Source organism: Telopea speciosissima, chromosome 5 (genome assembly GCF_018873765.1).
Source record: "Telopea speciosissima isolate NSW1024214 ecotype Mountain lineage chromosome 5, Tspe_v1, whole genome shotgun sequence".
Classification (NCBI taxonomy): domain Eukaryota; kingdom Viridiplantae; phylum Streptophyta; class Magnoliopsida; order Proteales; family Proteaceae; genus Telopea; species Telopea speciosissima.
Window position 1 is genome coordinate 1,317,943 of NC_057920.1, and position 21,633 is coordinate 1,339,575.

The 21,633-nt window shown below is 38.2% G+C and overlaps 2 protein-coding genes across 4 annotated transcripts; one reads left to right on the plus strand and one right to left on the minus strand.

Moving 5' to 3' along the window:
* Positions 1-375: 375 nt before the first annotated feature.
* Positions 376-7,769, minus strand: LOC122662155 (mitogen-activated protein kinase homolog NTF3-like). 3 transcript variants are annotated; one of them, XM_043857721.1, is made up of 3 exons: positions 7,458-7,769; positions 6,649-7,075; positions 376-1,340 (listed from the first exon to the last, which is right to left on the minus strand). In XM_043857721.1, the coding sequence occupies exons 2-3, from the start codon at positions 7,069-7,071 to the stop codon at positions 657-659; spliced, it is 1,107 nt and encodes a 368-aa protein (XP_043713656.1). In that variant the 5' UTR covers positions 7,072-7,075; positions 7,458-7,769; the 3' UTR covers positions 376-656. The 3 variants fall into 3 exon arrangements, with proteins under 3 accessions (XP_043713656.1, XP_043713658.1, XP_043713657.1); XM_043857723.1 differs by having other exon boundaries at positions 7,454-7,769; XM_043857722.1 differs by having other exon boundaries at positions 6,649-7,083; positions 7,451-7,769.
* A 10,502-nt stretch (positions 7,770-18,271) lies between these two features.
* Positions 18,272-21,191, plus strand: LOC122661726 (alcohol acyltransferase 9-like). The gene is made up of 2 exons (XM_043857222.1): positions 18,272-18,711; positions 20,217-21,191. The coding sequence occupies exons 1-2, from the start codon at positions 18,277-18,279 to the stop codon at positions 21,189-21,191; spliced, it is 1,410 nt and encodes a 469-aa protein (XP_043713157.1). The 5' UTR covers positions 18,272-18,276.
* Positions 21,192-21,633: the final 442 nt, after the last annotated feature.

A 21,633-nucleotide genomic window follows, 5' to 3' on the forward strand; every position in this document is an offset into this window, starting at 1 on the left:
CTCCCTGACCTAGGCCTTGCACCCAAGCCTCTTACAGCTCTAGTTTCAATGGCAGTTCAGTCCACTAACAAGTCGAGACAATTTATCCAAGGAAACTATCTAATATTATCTAAGGATGGCAGGTTGCACATTTTCCCCTGTTTAACCTGCTTCATTGCCATCCTTAGACAAAGGGTATTAAACAAATACTAGATCTGCAAGGTAGAGATTAGTAGACAACCACAAAGCAATGAAGGCTCTTAAGCAGAAGCAGTAGTAATCCAACAATATATATCTATGCATGTAAGTACTCAGTCTCCAAACTAGCACAAACTTAAGACATCCATGCCCGTCTCTATTTTGTAATTTGAGCAAAAACTGAAGACTTCCATGCTATTCCACAAGACAGGAAAACAACCACAACTTTATACCATTGCAGTACATATATATAAGCGTGAATGTACAAAGAGACTGAAGTGTCCATACCACATACAACAGCACACTTAATGTACAACTTAAAGAGGCCACATACCATGCAGACCAGCTTGAACCAAAAAACAATTCTTAAAACTAATCTCATGCACCAACAACACAAACCTCTAATGCATGCATCTTCAAGAAAATAAAATGGAAGAAGGAAGCTGCTTCACAGACCTTTCCACAGAATGGTGGTTTTCTTACGCATTGGCCGAAGCTACTTCAGGATGGTAGTGAAGCATTTCTTTCCACATCATCTCCCTGATCATTTCTTCATCCAAGTCCTCATCTATGTCAAGGTCGATTGGGACCTGGGCAGGAGGGTTGCCTTTTGGGTCATACAGAGCCGACAAGTAAGGATGTTGGAGAGCTTCCGTGACACTAATTCTTTTAGATGGATCAAAGACGAGCATTCTCTGCAATAGGTCAATTGCCAAAGGATTTGCATTGGGATATAACTGGGAAAAGGGGGTCCCAGGGGAATATGGGAGTGACTTGATGTACTTCCTAGCCTTTGAGTTGTCAATGAACTCAAGATCTGCCTCACTCTGGCTTCCAAGAACGCTGATGATCAGTTTGAGCTGATTGAGGCACTCAGTACCAGGAAAGACAGGTTTTCGACCAAGAAGCTCGGCAAAAATACATCCCACCGACCAGACATCAATAGAGGTCCCATAATTATCGCAGCAGAGGAGAAGTTCAGGGGCTCTATACCAACGGGTAACAACATACTCAGTCATGAACTGGCCTTTGGTGCTGCTGGTGCGTGCCAGTCCAAAATCACAGATCTTAAGTTCACAATTTGCATTCACAAGGAGGTTTCCAGGCTTCAGATCCCGGTGAAGAATGTTTGCTGAGTGGAGATACTTCATTCCTTTAAGCAACTGCATTCCAGGCATGGCAATAAGTTTAACTCGAACTAGATAATCCTAGATATAAAATATATTAACTGAAGACTTCTATGCATTATACATTTACAATAAAGTAATGTCATAAATTGTAATATAAAGAGGAAGGGAAAGGTCACAATATAGAGGGACTACGCAATCTCTTGCATGGATTTACAACTGCTTGCATAAATTCAGAGCTCAACCAAGTCAACTCAACTGAACTTCCAGTAATCCAACACACTAACACAAACTTAATCAGTTGCAAATTGCAAAAGTGTGAATGGCAGCCCTCATTGCTTCACCATTTTCTGTACACAAATGTACAACTTTTCCTACATTTTTAATTGGTCTAGTAACAATTATGACTCACAACATACTCCTAAGTTGCATTGGGTTTTCAACTCTATGGGCTCTAAAAACACTGGACTACTCTCTTGTAGTACCAACTCTGATAGTGTAACTTGGTCCTTTCAATGGAGCTACGCAGGTGTATGTTTTGAATTCAACACAGATATAGGGTGGCGGACTCCACAAATCCCCCCCCCCAAAAAAAAAAGAACAACTCATGGAGGTGGGAAATATATAGGTAATATATAACTAATACTAGAAGGACCAAATTAAATGTTAACATGATTAACCTCAAATTGTAACGAATTTTATCAATTCCCATGTATAAAGAAGACTATTACAAATAGAGGATCTTAATTGGGGTATATACTGCTAGCAGTGACCTTAAGTCTATAGGTCCTCAGTTAAAATAAGGTTTTCAGTTAACCTTCAATCATTTCTCTTGGGCCTATAGGCCCACTTTGCCTCGATTTCTTAAGTTGCTAGAGAGAGGATCGTCTATTACTCCCTCCTCCTTCTTTGGTTCCTGCCTTCCGCGTATATTCTCCCTCTTTCTTTTTCCTCCTCCAGCAACCCGACTCTGTTGTAGTTGAGTTTTTTTGAGGAAAGAAAAATAGAGAGAAGAAATAAGTATGAGGAAGAAGCAAATCCCAACCAAATCATGTCCATACGTATGGTCGGGCATTTTGGAAGGGTATTGCTAAATCTAGGTAACATAGGAATGGAGGTGGCAAACAACATAATGGAGAATGAATGAATAAATAAATATTTGTCATCAATCTGAAGCCTTTTCTACTATTATGTTAAGGAAGGAGTCAAAGTCAATTGGTTATTTTGACAGAACATAGAGATGAAACCATATTGGAAGAATAAGTTGCATTACACATCATTAAAATAAGTAAAATTTATTGCCACAATATATGCTTCAGCAGAGCAGAAAAGAATGGACAATAAATCAACATAGTATCACAATGTACTGCATCTTTTAAACAGTAATGCAATATCTGAAGCAATTTAAAGACATTCTTGCAATGGTTCTATGAGGAGCTACATTTCCTTGATTCATATATTAATGATAGAAATATTGAACCTAATCAATTTCTAGAAAATAGTAAAACTGACTAACCCGCTAATACCAGAGGCAGGGTTTGGCCATTTTCAATCCATAAATCTGATTAATAAATGGCAAGCAATCTGGATGGGGGAATTATGGGATATGCTCAGCAAAAGCAGGCAAACCAAAGCCAGGATCTTATTTAGCAACCAAATGGTCCAATACTCCGACCCAAACCCTACTCTTCAACCCAATTAGTCCAAGCAATGATTTGAGTTCTTCCTTACTATTATCAGTGATCACCGTGACCCTACCTATTGCAACCTCTTCATAAAATCAAAGGTTCTTCACCGAATAGGCTGATCCAACTTATAAATTGAAAGATAGAATTGGACATAAAATCAAGAAATATTATCACCATGGTCCTATTAGGATGTCACTGAGAAATGAACGCTAATGAAAGGCAATTTTCTAACTGTCTCCCTCACCCGCATGGCACTCAGCATAAATCAAGGAAATTTTCAAGTCCCACTTTCTGACAAACTGGGGCTTCTACCAGCTTTCCATTATGCACTATCTGATGTAAAGTAAACACAAACTAAAGATTAACAAAAGGTATAACCTTAGAGCCTTGCAAAGAAATAGCCAGACAGCCTTTCTGGAGCCACCACTCCAAATTAGTAGGTATAAGACTTGTTGAGTTAAATTGAATTAACTACACATCATAATGCGCCAATTGTTTTCACCTCCTTTTTTACTTGAGAAAAGTATTGAGGAAGAATCAAGGGTAGGAAATCCCTTGACTGTAAGAAGCCATCAGGAACTACCTGGGTTAGAAAACAACCAGAGAACATTACCAGACTCAAAGAGAAAGCATTAATTAATTAGTTCATAATGCACCAACCCTTTCCACAATACAGTCAGGGCATTCATGAAAGAAGAAAAAAAAGTGCGTACCCAGTGCATGAGGCTCCAGCCACTGCAGGGTCTGGGGAGGGTCATAATGTACGCAGCCTTACTCCTGCTGCTTTTGCAGAAAGGCTGTTTCCAAACTCGAACCCATGACCACTTGGTCACAATGGAGCAACCTTTACCATTGCACCAAGGCCCGTGATGAGCACATTTATGTGTGAAATCTTAGGGCATAAAGCATACATTTTACCACATTGGACAGAGTTACTGGGTGCTTTCTTGTGCTTTTCAAGGTTTAGGTGAATTATTGTGAAAATAGAGGAGATGATGCTAAGGAGATGTTTATAAGCTTTCTAGAGGTGTTAATAGTATGGATGCATAGCCCATCGAGTCAGCTTCGCAACGGTTCAAACGACACTTGACTCCGAGTTGAAACGAAGAAGTTATGGCCGTTTCCGTAACGACGCGCGAAAATGGTCTGTAGGGGTTTATTTATAATTATTGACAGTCGGACGGGGACAAAGTGAAGTAGAAGTTCGGATTCCAGGGGCCTTAACGCAATTATCAAAAGTTACTTTACTGTACCGAAAGATTCCATTTGGAAGGCTCTGGACAGTCCAACTTCAACTTGAGATATCTTGGGCTCCCCAACTCCGAATTGGACGAAATTTGGGTCTATTTTGGGTGATTTTTCGCAAGGAACACAATGGTGAGGCCTATATAAGCACCCCATGCTCCACGTTTTCTGAAGGACAGAATGGGTATTTTATTTATTCTTGAAGGAATCCTAGTCATCACCCTTACTCTCTCTCTCCTCCAACTTCTCAAGGGTACTTTTGGAATTCTACTTGGGATAGATTTATATTTTCTCATCTATGGAAGGTTGAAAAATCAAAGATGCTTTGATTTTATTGCTTGGAGAAGATATCTACAAAGAAAAGGAAGCACTTGTTAGAATTGGAAGTTTACTTTTCTAGAAATAGAAGGTCTATGTAAACAATCTTCTCTTCTTCTTCTTTCTATGTTTTTTCTTTTTTTTCTTAGGATTCAAGACATTGTAAAAGAGGAAAGAGAAGAGAATATTCTCTTTTCTTAGGGAATATTTCTCCTACACTTCCATCTTCTCTCTTCTCCTCTCTTCCACCTATAAATACCCCCTACCTATCTTGTAAAAATTGCTCATTCACTTAGTGAAATTTCTTCTCTTCTTCTCCTTCTAATTTGTGATTTTTGGCTTTTCTAAGTTCTAGTTTGCTTTTATGATTTTTAGTTAATGGTTATAATAGGTTTAGTTTATGCTTTAATTTCAATTTAAGTCTTCAATTGGGTTGTAATTTCTTAATTCTAGTTTAGGTTTTAAGCCTTCTAGTCTAAGTTCTTAAGTTGATGACAAGACTTGAAGATTTAGAAGAGGAGGCCATGGTAAGTTTATGCAAGTATTCAAGCTTTTCAATTACATTCATGCAAGCACATCCAGGTTTTACTATCTAAACTCTCAATCTCATTCTCCATCTCCTCTCTCCTATCTTCTTCTTCTTCCCCCTCTATTTCTTTTATTTTAATTTTATATGGTTGTGGTTTATGGATGCATTTTTATTCCCTTATTTCTTTTTATGTGGTTAGTATGTGTGGCTGCATTTTTATTCCTTTCAATTCGCGTTAGTTTGCTAGGTTAGATGCTCATGTGTTAGGACACCAATTTAATCCCTTAATTTTGTTAGATGCTTATGAGTTAGGATGCATTGATTTTCGTTAGTTTAATTAGTTTAATTTAACACTTTAATTTGGTTCACTTTGCATTACTTTTAAGTTAGTTAAATAGAGTGGCGTATATCTCCTCGTGTTCGACCCGTAGCTACGATTGACCCGTACGCTTGCAGTTTTATTTTAACTCAAATAAGCCCGCCCTTCAGTCAGGGCATTCATGGCTTTCAATATTTATAGGAAGGCACTAAGGATGGTAGAAGATACCTTTACTCCTCGTCCTTGTCCATTATGCAAAAGACTAAATACATACTGTGGCAAGGAAGGAGAGTTCTTAATTCTCATGGAACCTGAGTGGTGAACAACCTACACCCATCCCAACACACCCCACTCCTACCCCTGCAAAAAATATATTCAACTCAACCCAACTAAGCCAAATCCCAACTAAATGAGCACGCATACTTTTTTCATCAATAAGGTTCAATTTCTCATATCTTCTCCTGAGCCATTCTGCTTCAGGGATCTGGCTTTCCATGAGGATCCTCAAAGAAGGTACCACAAATTCGACTAGAAGGACTGCTTCCATCCTGTAAAACAAAGAATATACCGTTGCCCCAGTAGAGGTTCGAATGGAAGTTTTGAAAGCCCATAATCCGTATAGAAGTTTATCAGCCGAATCTGTGTTTCTTTCAGCCATCTTCTCCTGGATGTGCTTCATGTTCTTGTTCGCAGCCTCAACTGCCCCGTTGGTTTGTGGTCTGTATGTAGACGACTTGTGTCTTTGGATTAATAATTTGTGGGGTCGGCTATATGGTGGATCTTCTTTCTCCAATAAACTCTATTCAAAACCATACTTGTTTACTTATCATCCCTCCTTACTGGAGCATTCAAAGGCCTCCATTGTACATGTACATGCCGCCTCAACGTCTTTCTCTCAACTAATCATGCATTAGAACTACTCATAAATAGCTCTAATTTGTTCATTTCTTATTTTGTCTTTTTTTTTATAAAAGTTTTACAAGTCATCCATCTCAACATCCCCATTACAGTACCTTTGGCCTTTCTGTTGACATTGCATAGACAAGAAGAAGAAGAAAATGAAGAAGAGCTTCTAAATATTGAAAAGCAGAATTCCAGGAAGGACACTCCAAAGATTGTAAATGTAGGCTCATGAAAGAAAAACTCTCAAACAAAGGCAATCCCTATGACCAAAGGAATAGCGTACTATGCTAATTGTTTCCATGCAATGATGCAAATATCACAATTCCACAAGAAAAACCATACCTGCAAGATGAAATATTGGCAGTGGTCATTTGTAAGTGCCTGAGAAGATTTGATAATCTGATGGAGATCTGTATCCATAAGTTCGTAAACCAGATAAACATCCCTGAAACTTCTCCTATGGATAGGCATCATTACATCCTTCAAAACAATCACATTCTCATGTCGTAGATGCCGAAGGAGTTTCAGTTCCCGCAGAGTTCTCAGTGCATCAGTACGATTCTCAAAGGCATTATTAATCTTCTTAATTGCAACTTTCTCATTCGTTTCCTTGTTGATAGAAGAGCACACTATACCATAAGCTCCTCTACCGATGGGCTTAATGGGAACATATTTTGTATCAACCTCGAACAACGTTTGCCACATCGAGTAGTAATGTTTCCCTTGGGATCCCCTTCCATTAGGCGGCTCAACCAGAGTAGCCATTTCCCTGCAAGTCGCCACAACCCATAAAGATCAATCAAAAAAATGAAGAAGCGATTATACGACGGCAGAAATTATTTTGGACATTCAGAGAACCTTCTTTATGAAGGAAAGCATATATAAATATTTCTGAGAATACATAAATGGATCAGAATCGCCACCCTAAGTGGTTCTCATATTCTGCAACCAAGCTAATAATGGGACTCAAGCTCATCTATAAAAGATCCGGAACCATTAGAACATAAATGAAGGCGGGAAAAGAACTCTTTTCCCTAGAATTCTAATGGGCCGGTGAAGTTATAGCATAAAGCATGAAAGCAGGGTGAACGAAAGAAAAATGGATGGATAATTATCTGAAACTGAAACTCAAAAAATAAATCCTTACTTGCAGCGAGTTAGTAAACCTTTAGATATCAGTCACGAAATCTTCGAATTCTTCTATTTATGCAGTTTTCTTTCCAATAACCCTCCTGCGATTGACATCAATGCTGACATCCTACATCTTCTAACTCGTCCCTGAGTCAAATTACCGTACTTCTGTGATAGAATTGAGAATATACGATGGATTTCCCTCAAACTCAAAAAGAAAAAAAAGAGAAACGAAAAAGGAAGGTCAATGAGCTAAGAGTATAAAATTTCCCCAACGAACTCCCAAAGTGGAGGAACCTCTGCTTCTCTTGGATTCGGACTCCAAACCCATTATCTCAAATCTTCATATATTCCCTATTCCCTGGACAAATTAATTCTCTTTGACTTCCTCGAGACCAAACCCCATAAGTAGACCTATATCCAACGATACCTCGACCTTCGCGCCTGAATTCGCACTTTTGATGACTAAAACTCCACCTTCTGTGAATTCCCACCAGAATAGTATGAGATCCGAAGGTTGTGAACCATTCTCTCGAGTCTGGAACGCAGCAGAGTTCTTCAGAATTCCAAACCTAACGATATCCCTTCATTTCGGTCATACTCATGGCTAGCGGAGTAAGAAAGAGAGAGGGAAGGAGAGACACGAAGGAAAGCGAAGGAGGAGATAGAGAGATAAATCAAAAGATATCAGTTTTTTATTAACCCATTTTGGCTCGGCATTGCTCTGCTCTCTCCTTCTTACGTTCCAAAAGGATCTTTTAGCTAAAGTACTGAACAGTCGAGTACTTGAGGTGACCACACCAAGGATTTTAAACTCGGAATCGGTCAAAATTGGTCTAAAAAAACATTCTAGAATCAGTTCTTCAAAGCTTAGAATCAATCGTTCTGAAACATTTAAAATCGAGATCGATCATAGTCGATTTTAATCCAAATCAGCTGATCCAATTTTTAAACTATGGCCACACCCATAAAATTACCTTCAAATAACAAATTTTTTTTTGGGGGTGCACTTCAAAGTTCAAACAAGATTCAAGTAAGCAGATTGGACAATGGGATCGACCTCCACTAATTTCGATTAGTCAATTCAATCGGAATCAACTTGAATCCTATAATTGGAGGAAAATTTAGATTGGATATAATCCCACTCCCCACATCAGACTCCTCTCCTACGACTTCAGCGCCCAGGGAATGTCAGGCATCCAATGGTCCTGGGCTATTGGGCAAATGAGGATGTGTGCTTGCGTGGGGCCTGACATGCATCCTAGAGTGCCCAACAGCCCAGGGCCGTTGGATGCCTCACCGGATACCCTCTGGGCATTGTGCTCGAAGGAGATGAGCTGAATTAAAAGTATAAAAAGCTTAGAGATCCCATTCCTCATGTTGCTAATGGAAAATAATTTTTTTTAAGTAAAAAAAGGAATTTATACAAGAAAAGGCCCTTGAATTCCCATTAATCTCACTCTATGGGCTATATATATAAAAACCATGGTTCTTATCGGGGGGGGGAATAGAGAAAATTTATTGTACACTCATCTAGAACCATCAATGCATACCCGCATTACAAAGGGTCGATAATACATTTATACTATTCTTGGTACCCTCTGCTGAGAAGGAAAACCATCTCCATTGAAAATTTGTCATGATCTCGTACTCTATGTTGAGTTCAGACTATTGGATGTCCAAGCTATCATGTGTTGGACATCCACACTAGCATTGCCGCACTACCGAGCTATAGGGAATTGGAGAGGATAATTTTCCAATTCTAGGTTGTAACTCTTTGCTCAAATCAATTCATAACTCTCTATCATGCAATTACCAAATCAATTAATTAGTTAGTTCGAACATTTTTTATTTTTTTTTGGGTAGAAAGTTAGTTTGAACTTAATTCACAGTATAGAGATCGTGTGGGCTAAGCTATTTTTTTTTAAAATAATTTCTATAATAAAAAGAAAATATTTTCCCTTGACAACGTGGGAGTGGATCTCCTACTTATCTGAACTCTTTCTTATTTTTAAGGTGAGGAGTGGAATCTCGATCTATAGGGATCTTTATCACCCCCAGTACTGGGGGCGGTCAAGTGCCATCGTGCGGCTGGGCACCACCCATGTGTGCATGGTGGGGCCCACTGTGCACACATGGGCGGTACCCCAGACGCATGATGCAAACTTGACCGCCTCTAGTACTGGGGGTGATAATTTTCCGTTCTATAGTATGAATAAGTTGCCAACTGTTTGACGATGCCTTTTGAGGGTAATTTTTTTGAAATACACATTTTAAAGGTGTGGCCGCATCAATGGTTGAAACTTAGCTTTTATGCTTTGGACACGTGTCCTGCACAACTCTCTTTATGGCTTTATGTGATGGTAGGTGCCAAGTAATCCTTCAATTAATTGAGATTTATCAAAATTTGATTATCTTTGTCAAAAATGAGGAGAGTGTAAATTAATTCTTCTTCCTTAATTTTATTTCTATTCTATTGGGAATGTTAGCTCATGAGATGGAGCCATGAAGGCAAGTCTGAAATATTAGTTTGCGAATGGTGGGAGAGTAATTAAATCTACATGGACGAATTAAAGTCATAAGTTATGTGTGGGTGAGAGAATAGAATTTTCTTTCCTTTGCATCTTTGGTGTCATTCTATTTGATTGCAAAGGCAATGCAGATATTTCTTTGGAGGGTGAAATATATTTTATAGAAAAACCACTTGATTGTAGACCTGTAAACGGATTGGATTCGACTCGGATACAGATCAGATGTGAATGGATCTGGATATATATTCTCTAGCCGAAATGGATACCTCTAAACGGATTTCGATGGATTCGGATGTGAATCGAATTCAGATTTCTAACAATCCATTTACAATTCACTCTCAATCCATATCTCTTAGATCATGATTCTCTTTTCCTCATATATTAAAATCTGCTAAATTTTTAAAAACCCTCAAGATCATTATTTACTTAATTTTTTTATTATTAAGTATTCAGATTTTTCTTCAGATGAATTTTATCGGAGTATTTGAATTTTTTTCCAAATATCTCTAAACAAATACGGATGTCTCTAAACGGATATGGATGCAAATCGAATTCGAATTTTTGATTATCTATTTACAACCCGTTCTTGATTGAAAGGAAAATACAAATATTTCTCTAGAAAGTAAAATATATTTTACATGAAAAACAAATATTTACATTTACTTCCATTGCAATAAAACGGAGCCTTAAATAGGATAGACTCATAGACAGTTTTACCAAAAGAAAAAAGGATAGACAGTTTATATTGGTAGTGAATCGGTTGGCCTAAGGGATAGAACTGAGAAGTTAAGGGACACCGTTCAGTATAGATGTATATAAAACCTTATTTCTTTAATGCTATTTTGTCTGATACTATTTTCTTTTATTTTACCTAAAGAAAGAAAATAAGATCTTAACCTTTTTTAAATTGGTTCTCTCATACAGTCATATACTAAAGAATATATTGCATCCCATGGATGTGGGACACTAGGTAGGCCCACAATAAAAGTATCATTCTGGTTTGGCTTGTTTCTTTATGTATTTATGTGTTTGGTATGATTACTTGGAATGCATTATTAGAGGTGTAAATGAATAGCCGAAATTCGTTTTCGTATCCGTGTCCGTATCCGTTTAGCACTATTCGAATCCGTCCGAAAACTAAATGGATGCGGATACGGATAGGCTATAGGTATTCAAAAAGCTATATTTACATGTAAACGGATAAAATATCCAATCCGTATCCGTGTCCGTATCCGTTTAATACTATCCAAATCCATCCGAAAGTTAATCGGATGCGGATGCGGATATAGCACTATCCGAGCCGAATCCGATCCGTTTACATCCCTATGCATTATAGACCTATAATGCATTCCAAGAAATCATATCAAACACAACCTTAATTTCAAAAAATCTGTTATAAAATTTCAAACGCATTCAAAGTGTAGTTGCATAGTTCATTCTCATTGGCTACAATTTAGAGTTAAGATCTTCAAAGGTCAGGATGCCCAAGACCTACAAAATGTAATCAGTCAAGATGTTTAAGATCATATGTGGAAAACTAAAGCCACATTTGATAAGTTAAATAAATATGGATTGAGTTTCTCTCCACCCACGGTGAATGGGATCGAGGGATGGGAATGTGTATTGGGAGGGCATTTTGGAATATACTAAAACCCTAGAAGGGATTTGTAAATCCTAGAATAGTGGGTGAACTGTCCTCTATGGGTACAGAAAAACTTTGCCCAATGGATATAGGTAAGAATAATACTCTTTCAAGCTTCAATCCTGACCCCTTAATTCCCATTAGCTTAATAAAAAAATCTATTTATTCATTTATTAATTTTTGGGGTTGTGGAAGTGGAAGTGGAAGAGGAAGAGCACTAGAGTCTATGAAGAAAGGTATTATTGTGGCCATGTCTCCGGCCACGCCTAAGCTTATCCACTCCTTTCGCACAAATACTATAATATTTGCATCTGATGCACGAACCAGACATAAGGTGAAGTCATGGGTTGGGGCTTTCATCAATTGGGCCAAGTTATGTTTCTTTCTTAGATTAGAGGGAGGGGGGGAGGGGGGAATGAAAAAAGGGAGTAGAGAGAGAAACTTCTCCATGACATGTTTGGTTGCATCTAATTTCTTTGTTAGATAACAAGGGGAAAAAAGGAAAGAAAGGGAATAGAGAAAGAAACTTCTTCATGACATGTATGGTTGCATTATGAAAATTCAAAATAATGGCCTTTATTATGGATTTAAGTATTGGTATCGAACTTATACCAAAAAAAAGTATTGGTATCGAACTATAGATATGATAAAAAGTAATTTTTTTAATCAGAAAAATGGTTTTGATATTAAAATCGGCCCAATATAAACTAATACAATCAATTCGTATTAGCATTAGTATCGGCGATGACTAATACCGGAATTGATACTGTGAATTAAAATCTAGCCCATACATTGCATTAGTGAATACTGATGAATATTTTAGGAACAAGTTTTTCTAAGCCACGGTGAATGGGAATCCATTTATTGTGGGGCTCCAGATGCGCGCAAAAAGGTATTGAGAAGATATTTTTTATTGCATATTGCACTTGCTCTATCAGGAGTTCAAAATCCAGACCTTAACCTGAAACCTAATAAATGGAGAGCAGCAACAAATAAACCAGAGATGGCCCAATTTTAGATTGGTTCATATCTAGTATTTTGTTTTTTGTAAAAACATCTCCACGATGCCGGCCGGCCGCCCGGAGGGAGGGGGGGGGGGAGAGATATACGAAGCCTCAAACTGAAGTACAAGCTTTAGAAGATCCTCATAGAAAGAGAATTTCAGAGACCCTGGTGAGAATAGAAAATTATTCATTTTGAAATAGAATGGACAACAACATTCCCACACCTATTTACATGAAAAAAATTAAAAAGTCTTAAGGAATTAAATATCTATTAAATTAGGATCTTTCTGGTCGATTCCTTCTAATTAAAAAAGGAATCGTATCAAATCGATTCGATTGCAATTCCAATATCTTGAACCGTGCTTCCAACCCAACCTCCCAAAGGCATGATTTGATCTTATACTACCTACTCTTTCCACCTGCCCCAACAAACCACCTTCTATGGCTCACTTCTTCTTCTTTTTTTTTAACAATTTTATCATATGGTTTACCTTAATTTTCATATTTTTCTTTCCATCTCTAACGGTTATATATTTGTTTCTTTTATTTATAGATCTACCTTGTTATCACAATGCCGGTGATATTTGACTTTCGTAATCATGTATTATTTTTGCCATGTGACAACTCAAATGGGGTTGAAATTTTATGTACAACCTCATGGTCTCTTATTGAAATGTCACGTTTTACCTTAATCAAAACTGTCCATATTGTACAAGAAATAATAGGACTATCAAGAAGGTGCACAGATGTACATGAAAAGGGAAACAATCGACTTAAAAGAATGAAACTTGCTATTTGGCTTGTTCTACTTTTTTTGGGGTCAAAATATTTGACTTATTCAGATCACTATCTAAATATCAAATGGTTGTATTTATCATATCTCTCTTCCATATGACAAAAAAAAAGAGCCATAGTTACAATGCACTTGTCACCATACATAGTGACAACAAGATTTCCCTTTTATTTTAAGACCTAGAAGAGTGGGAGTGGGGGAAGGTGGCAGTAGTGCAGCCGGTAAGGGTGCCTTTCATTCCTCACCCCATAAAATTCTCAAAAAAAAAAGAAGGAATGAGATCCAACTTGGCATGTTAATAGGTGAAGATGGGATCCATCTTGGAACATTAATTCCGCCTTCCCAATGACAGGAACCTACGAACTTGACCGGACAGAAAACCTGAGAGGAGAAAAATTCCAGAAAATGAACTTACCAAAAGGTTGAAATATTAAGTCATTGGCTTTAATACAGGTAGGTTGGATTGATTAAATTTTAAATATTAAAAACAAGTCACTCTCCATTGATTTTCATCGTTTCCGTTAGGTATTGTTTATGTGGACTATTTGAAGCCACAGAGGTGTTGGGGAAATGGTTCCACATTGGTTATCTTGGAGACCTTTCATCCTCTCTAATTCATTTTAGTCTTTTATGCAGAATAGTTTGAACTTTTGTGATGGAGATTCAAAAATGAAGAGAGACCGATCTGCTATTAAAATTAAGGGAAAATGAACGTTAACTGGTCACTAGGCGTGGCATGTACCTACGCCCAGACACAGCCCAATGCGAAAAGACCAATACACCCTCTAAAAAGGCGAAAAGGACCAGGACTGCGTCAGTCTTTTCATGCTAGTCAGTGTCTGGACTTAGGTACACGCTGAGACACAACAACAATTAACGTTCTTTCTCCCTCAAAATTAAAATTAAGAATCCACTGAAACTACCAAGTGACTACCAAGTGACAGGTCCCATTAGACCTATGCCTACTCACATGTGCGAGACCTAATCAGTGCCCCGCATTCGGCTCAATCTATAGAATTTGGATCCTTTGAATGTACATCCAGATGAATTACTCTAGTCTCTGGGCATGTGCCTAGAATGATGCCATGTGACCTTTCATACTCTAGTGTAAAAGAAGGATCCGGCTCCTCTCTAGGGAGTCCATCGCCCAAGGAGTGCCTAGTGAGGCATCCAATGGCTGGGTTCACTAGGTGTGCATTGGGATGCGTGCAGGTACACATCCGACGTGGACTAGTCAGCCCAGCCATTGGATACTCACCAGGCACTCCTTGGACGATGGGCATCGTTGGAGAGGAACCCGACATGTAACGGAATGAGGATTGAATCGTTGTAGCTAAGCGATTGGGAAGTTAGAACTGGGACTATACGAGGATATTCTTCATTAACATTCGCTGCCTTTTGCTTTGCCTTTAATCCATCACTCTCTCTCTTCTTTCAACTTGGAACATCGAGATGGTAATTAAATAAAGGGCACACATTCTTTCTTTGGGAGCGTGGTCCCTGCATCAACATGGAGATAAATGGGAGTACATGTGAAAGCATCAATGGGAGTAGACCCAAATTGACAACCTTAGGTGGTGTTCTCCCCATCTCACCAGTTGGAGACTCTCTTTATTAAATGCTTTATTAAATGGGATGGAATGGTTGTAAGACAGATTTCTCATTGGGTTATGAATGAATGCCCATTAGGGAACTGGTTAAAGCTGAAACTATTAAGACTCGTTTAAATTATTATTTAGGGTTAGTTAATACATAATTGTTATGACTTTTATAATGATTAATTATATTGTTACAAGACATTAGTCTGATGTGGGCAAGGATTTAGGTATCTGGTTCCAGACTTGGGATCACCCAGATTCGATCCTGAATAGAAACCAGAGTCATCTGGGCCTGAAATTATTTCGCCCCATGTGACACCATATGACAATATCAATAACTCCAAATCATTCCATATCTGGTTATTAAATTCAACTGTACTTTACATCCAATTCCCTTTGGGTTAAAATGTAAAATAAATATTACATATAAAATGTATATTTACTATATATGATAAGATATTGAAGTAGTTTATACAATCACATGGGGTAATGATTACAAAAATTTCTTTTTTAGGTTTGAAAAATTTCCCTTCCCTTCCCTTTAATTCCCCTTGCAATCAAACGGAGCCTCTGCTCTATCAAATATAGGAATCTTGTTCTGTTCAGTTTTTTTCATCCCAGAGAAAATAATGGGCCGGCCCATAAAATTGATAAATGGGTTACTTCTTAACCTCATACTGGGCTTTGAGATTTCTTCCTTCTAGTGAGTGGAGTTGATCCATTTTGTAGATGATCTCTTGTCCTGTTCTGGCCAGTTTTGAATAATGTTTTGGGATTACGTTTTCCTTCGTCCAAATAGAGAATGTCTTTTTCATTGGTGATGTGGCTATGTGATATGGTGATTGAACACATCTGTCATCGTTAAACTTCCACCTCTAATGTACAGGTTGAAAATACCCTTAGAAAGGGTTAAATGCCCTTAGATATGGAGATTCCCTTTGACATCTATCTCTCGCTCTCTTGTTCACTCACACGGAGAAGAAAGCATTTAGGAATTCAAGTTTAAGGCCTAAATTTGATAATAGGACCGAGTTTCCTTTCATGGATTCTTTCACCATGGGCATCACTAGAGTCAGATTGCCAAAGGGAGGGTAATTTTGACTTCGTCAATAAAGAACGAGAATGTAATGGACTCAAGAATCTAATCGTGAGATCACTCCACTGGTGGAGTAAGAGAGAAAACTTTCAACCTTTATATATAATAAATGGCCTATCCAAAGTCAAACCCTTCTCCCCCATCTCTAAAATTGTAAGATTAATCTGGATTAGATAGAATTGGATTCCATGTAAATTAAAGAAAGGGAGTAAAATTAGCAAATATGACATTCCTCTTGACAAAGTGGACTCTAAGAGGACAAAATCTTACAAAAGAAACAAAAAATTCTTATTCCGAAAGGTTAGTTGACTGGAGAAAATAGAAAGGAGCGTTTAGTTTTCCAAATGCTTATTCCATCTAATATGGAAAGGCTCTTCTTATCCTTAATAAATGACTTTTATCTAAGATAATCATCATCATCATCATTATTAATTTAATATTTTACTTTGAGATATAGTTATCATCATTATTAACTTATTATATATCCTTTAAGTGTTCCTTCTGGCAGAAATAGTACACCCTATAAATATTATATTGGATAGGGTTCTCTGAGCAAGTGGTACGGGGAGTGCACCAATGAAGAGCAATGAAATGGGGTAACCCATAGAACCTTTATCCATTTTCTATTTACAGAGATTTCATGGAAAACATTTTGGTATAAAAGTCAGCCGCTAGTGGAGTAAGGTTCACCCAATGTCGACGTGGGAAACTTCTATTGGATGATTAGTATATATTTTTTATGAAAAAACTTTTTATAAATAGGGTAAAGAGGTAATGCATTATGACAAGTTTTAACCCAAATGAAGTTAGCTGAGCGGGCATATACAACTTTAGAAATCTAGTAGAAAAAACAAAAAGAAATGGGCAGCTTAAAGCATGAAGAAAAATATCAATACATGGGAGAAAAATATAATTGAATTTGAATATTTTATATGGCAATTTTGACCTTTAAATTTAAAATTACATGTCAAATTTTAGTTAAAAATGAGGTTTTTTTTTACTCCCTAAAGTTGGTTGATACAAATCGATACGATCAAATCCATATTAGTATCAGTATAGATCAGCAGAGGCTAATACTAGTCCCGTTACCAGTTACTAAAGGTGTGTATGACAATGTTAAAAACACACTTTTGGTGCTATTATGTATTTTAGAAATACGTTTGGAATAGAACATGCATGTGAGTATGTGATGTCTGATCTTTTATTTTTCGTTTTTAGAAAAAAAAAAAAAACACATTTAACAGATTGAAAGTGATTTTAAAAAACAGAAACAAAATTGGCCAACAAAAAAACCTCAACTAATATTTCCCTTTGTTAGTTGGCTCTGTTTGTTGCAATGTACTTGAAAATTTTTGCTTGTAAAATTTTATGCGAAAACAAACAGAACCCTAATGAAAAAAGAATGAGATATTTGGGGTCCCATTCTCCCCATAGTGCCCATCAGATCATGGGCTGCTGGCCGCCAGCCCAACTTTTAAAAGGGAATGCGAGTGCCCTTCCTATAAATTAAGATGAAAACCTAGATGATTTGTTACTTTGACTGAAATGTTAGTTTATCACTTCTCAGTTTCTGGGATTTCATGATCCCCGAGAATTTGACAAGGAAATCCACTATCTTGAGAAAACGGCTGTCACTACAGCCATCCATTACAACACTATCAGAAGAGATTAATCCCCCAAAAAGAAAAAGAAAAGAAAAGAAAAGAAATCATGAAAAAGTGTTCCATAGCTGCTTTCCCATGGTTGATGGAACCCCACCTCTTTCTCAGTTTTTTTAACTGTTTCTCCTTCTGCAACTGTCGGTTTTTCATTTCCTATCCATTCACCAAACGCTTTCAACTCTCCCGATCATTTTTTTAGTTTTCTCAGGTGCGCTTCAGTCTGATTTGTGTGGTTTTAAAAATAAGAGAGAGAGAGAGAGAGAGAGAGTTATTATAAGAAAGAAGGGTGACCTATTGTTCCTCCGTATAATGAAACTGGAATCTAACACTACATTGCCAAATCTAACACCAGATCTGAGGGTGACCCATTGTTCTTCCGTATTTACAAAATGCCCCCTCACCCACCCACCATCTATTTCAGTCACTTTGTGCTCTCCCTCATTCCTCTGTCTCTCTGTCTCTCTCTCTCTGAGCTACTGATCAGCTACAACCAGCCTGCAACCAACTGAAAACCATGTTTAAATCAGCTTCATCAGAAATCCCAGATTCTTATTATCAAACCGAACCCAGCTTAGTCAGGCCAAGGAGTCCAACCCCAAGGCGTACTCTTTATCTATCAAACCTTGATGATCAGAAGTTTCTGCGATTCTCAATTAAATATATCTATCTTTATAAGAAATCAGTAAGCGTAGAGAGCTTGAAATCTTCATTATCAAGGGTTCTTGTTGATTACTACCCTTTGGCTGGGAGGTTAAGGACGAGTGCAGAAGATGAAGGCAAATTTGAGGTTGATTGTAATGGAGAAGGTGCTCTGTTTGCTGAAGCTTTCATGGATCTCACAGCTGACCAATTTCTTCAAGCTTCCAGGCGGCCAAACCGTTCTTGGAGGAAGTTCTTGTATAGGTTAGATTCTCGTAATTTCTTGGATATCCCTCCTCTAGTAATTCAGGTATCTCTTCTCCTCTTTCTTTTCGATCTACTGTGCTAGTTTTAATTTATGGGCTAAAGCCCTTTAATGTTTTGAGGTATCGGATCGTCTAGTATTATTATCGCTAGCCACCGATCCCAATATCGTGATAATACCATATTGGTGAAACAATATGGACCAAGGATAGAAATTTTATTTTAAAAAAAAATAAATTAAGGGTATACTTGTTTGATACGAACCAATCCATTTTAATATCATATCGATTTTTTAAGGTGACCGATGCCGTGCACGAAACCATGCTTGGTTTAGAAAGCTGGTGGTGTTGGTGGTGGTGATGATGGTGGTGGGTTCTATTCACATTTAGCTGGGCATCAGGTGGGACTTAAGCCAAAACTGGTTAGAAATATTGGAATATCTGAATTCCATGTAAGGGCATTGTCAAATGATGTGGTCTCATATTTCCATCATTTTAATGGGTTTACTTTTTTGCCCTTTTATACTCCACTCTGACAAGCCATATCTACTAAACCCCCCCGCGGGAAAAGGAACCCTGTCTCTCGGGATTTTCATTGTCAGTGCATCACATCTAAGAATCTAATCGTAAAAATATGAACAGTGATGACTTTTTATCCTTTCAAGTGTTGGGTGGACGGTTAGATTCTTAAGTATAATACACTGGATAGTATATCGCACTTGAGAGGATAAATTTTGCATCTGAGGCTATGGGATTCATACACAACTCCTTAAGACTCAAGTACTGAACACGAACACGTTACTCCACATTTATCATATGATTCTTGCGGTCCCACAATATAAAGTCAATCAGGTGTGGCAATGGATAGATCACTGGTGGTGGGTTTCTTGAGGCTGGGCTTTTACAGACAAAAGTGTGAACGTACCATTGCTTTATAGATGTGAGACTTATTGTATGGACGAGGCTGGATCAAGTTCTTGTACCAGGTCCATTCTTGTACGCTCTTAGGCGCGCATCTTCACATGCATATATCCACATAGACAGTACTGTAGCCTGTAGGGTCTTGTTCATATAGACCACAGATCAGGTTCTCACACAAGAATCATTCTTGGGCTCACACATGAAATCCACTATTGTGAAGATCTATCGGTCTATAAAATTTGACCTCAATTTAACTATACCACATGACAAAAAGAGAAGCACATTGGGGAAAATTGAGTTGACAAACTCTCAAATCTTTATTTTTTTCGGATTTGTTGGATCCTTTGTGGTGTGGGGTTGAGTAGCCATCAATCATGTTGTGCTCAATTCATAGGCCGTTCCATGGATTTGATGCAGATCCATTGCTTGGTAGACGATGGTCTGGCATTTTTGAATTTTTAGTGATACCAATCATTGGATTTGCATCAAATTCACATGACGGCCTGTGAATTGAGCATAGCACGATAGCCTCCCAATCCTAGGCCGCAAAGGATCCAAATACTCTTTTTTTCTTTTTCTTTTTGGACATATTTATTTTATAATTTTTAACCCCCTGAGGCCCTAATGACAGGTGACTAATCTTAATTGCGGAGGAATGATCCTGTGCACCGCTATCAATCATTGTTTGTGTGATGGTATCGGCACATCTCAATTCTTGCAAGCATGGGCCCACCTCACCTCAAAATCTGATGATGTTCTCCCCATCTCACCATTTCACGATCGCCACCTGTTGAGTCCAAGTAGCATTCCAAACATAACCTTCACACACCCTGAATACACCGGTACTACACCTCATCATCATGAGGGCATTAATGGAATTCACTTCCTTGAACAGATGCTGAAATCCCAGTCGCTCGTCCCGATAAGCGTAACCTTCAAACCCTCTCATATCCTTAACCTGAGGAAGCACTGTGTGCCGTCGCTAAAATGCACCTCTTTCGAAGCCTTGGCGTCACACACGTGGCGCTCTTGGATTCGATCTCTAATCCCGCCGGCGTCTCTGAAGGTGAAGCTTCTGTTTTCAGTGAACGTGAGGAAGAGAATGAAACCAGAGCTCCCAAGGGGATATTACGGGAATGGGTTCGTGCTAGGGTGCGCCGAGACGACAGTGAAGGAGTTGGTGGGTTCAAACAAGAACATTCACCACGGGGTGAAGGTAGTTCAAGAGGCTAAGGCAGTGTTAACGGAAGAATACGTGAGGTCTATGATAGATTATCTGGAGGAGCGACGTGCGAAACCGGATCTGTCGACGAGTTTTGTGATATCTCAGTGGGCGAAGTTGGGTTTAGAGGATTTGGATTTTGGGGAAGGGAAGCCTGTGCATATGGGTCCTTTAGCTAGTGAGATTTATTGTCTGTTTCTGCCCATCGTGGGCGACTTGGATGCGATTCGTGTGTTGGTGTCGGTGCCTGAGAAGATTGCAGAGAAATTTGAGTACTACATGAAGGATATCATGGGTGCAGAAGAGGAGAAGGAGGAGGAGGAGGAAGCTAGGGAGTGGCACAAGAAGTCATTCAAACTTTCAAGTTTCATGCCCTGTAATTGATTCCTTTTTTTTCATCCTAATGAATGTTTCACGTATGGTAGCTTTTTGATGATATGTATTCTTTGGCTTTTATAAATGATTTTTAAAAACAAAAATGACATATATCTCATCATGAAACCATACATGAAGCAGTGTTCACATATAGTGATCCATATCCTTCCACGCAAGAAAAAACATCTTGTGTTTTCAAATATATATATATATTTTTTGGTCTATCCTATGTAACTGTATGTAACTGAACTATAGGTAAACAAGATTTTTAACTATAACTACCAGGGGAAGGAGGAGGGGGAGGGGTGTCTTATGGCACAAATGTGAAACATGAGAGTCAATCAAGTGACCTCCTATAGGCATGTATTCTACTGGTAAACCACCAACCAACTGAGCAAATACTTGCTCATTGTGTGTCTTCAAGTTTAAGACATTTGCTCATGGATTACAA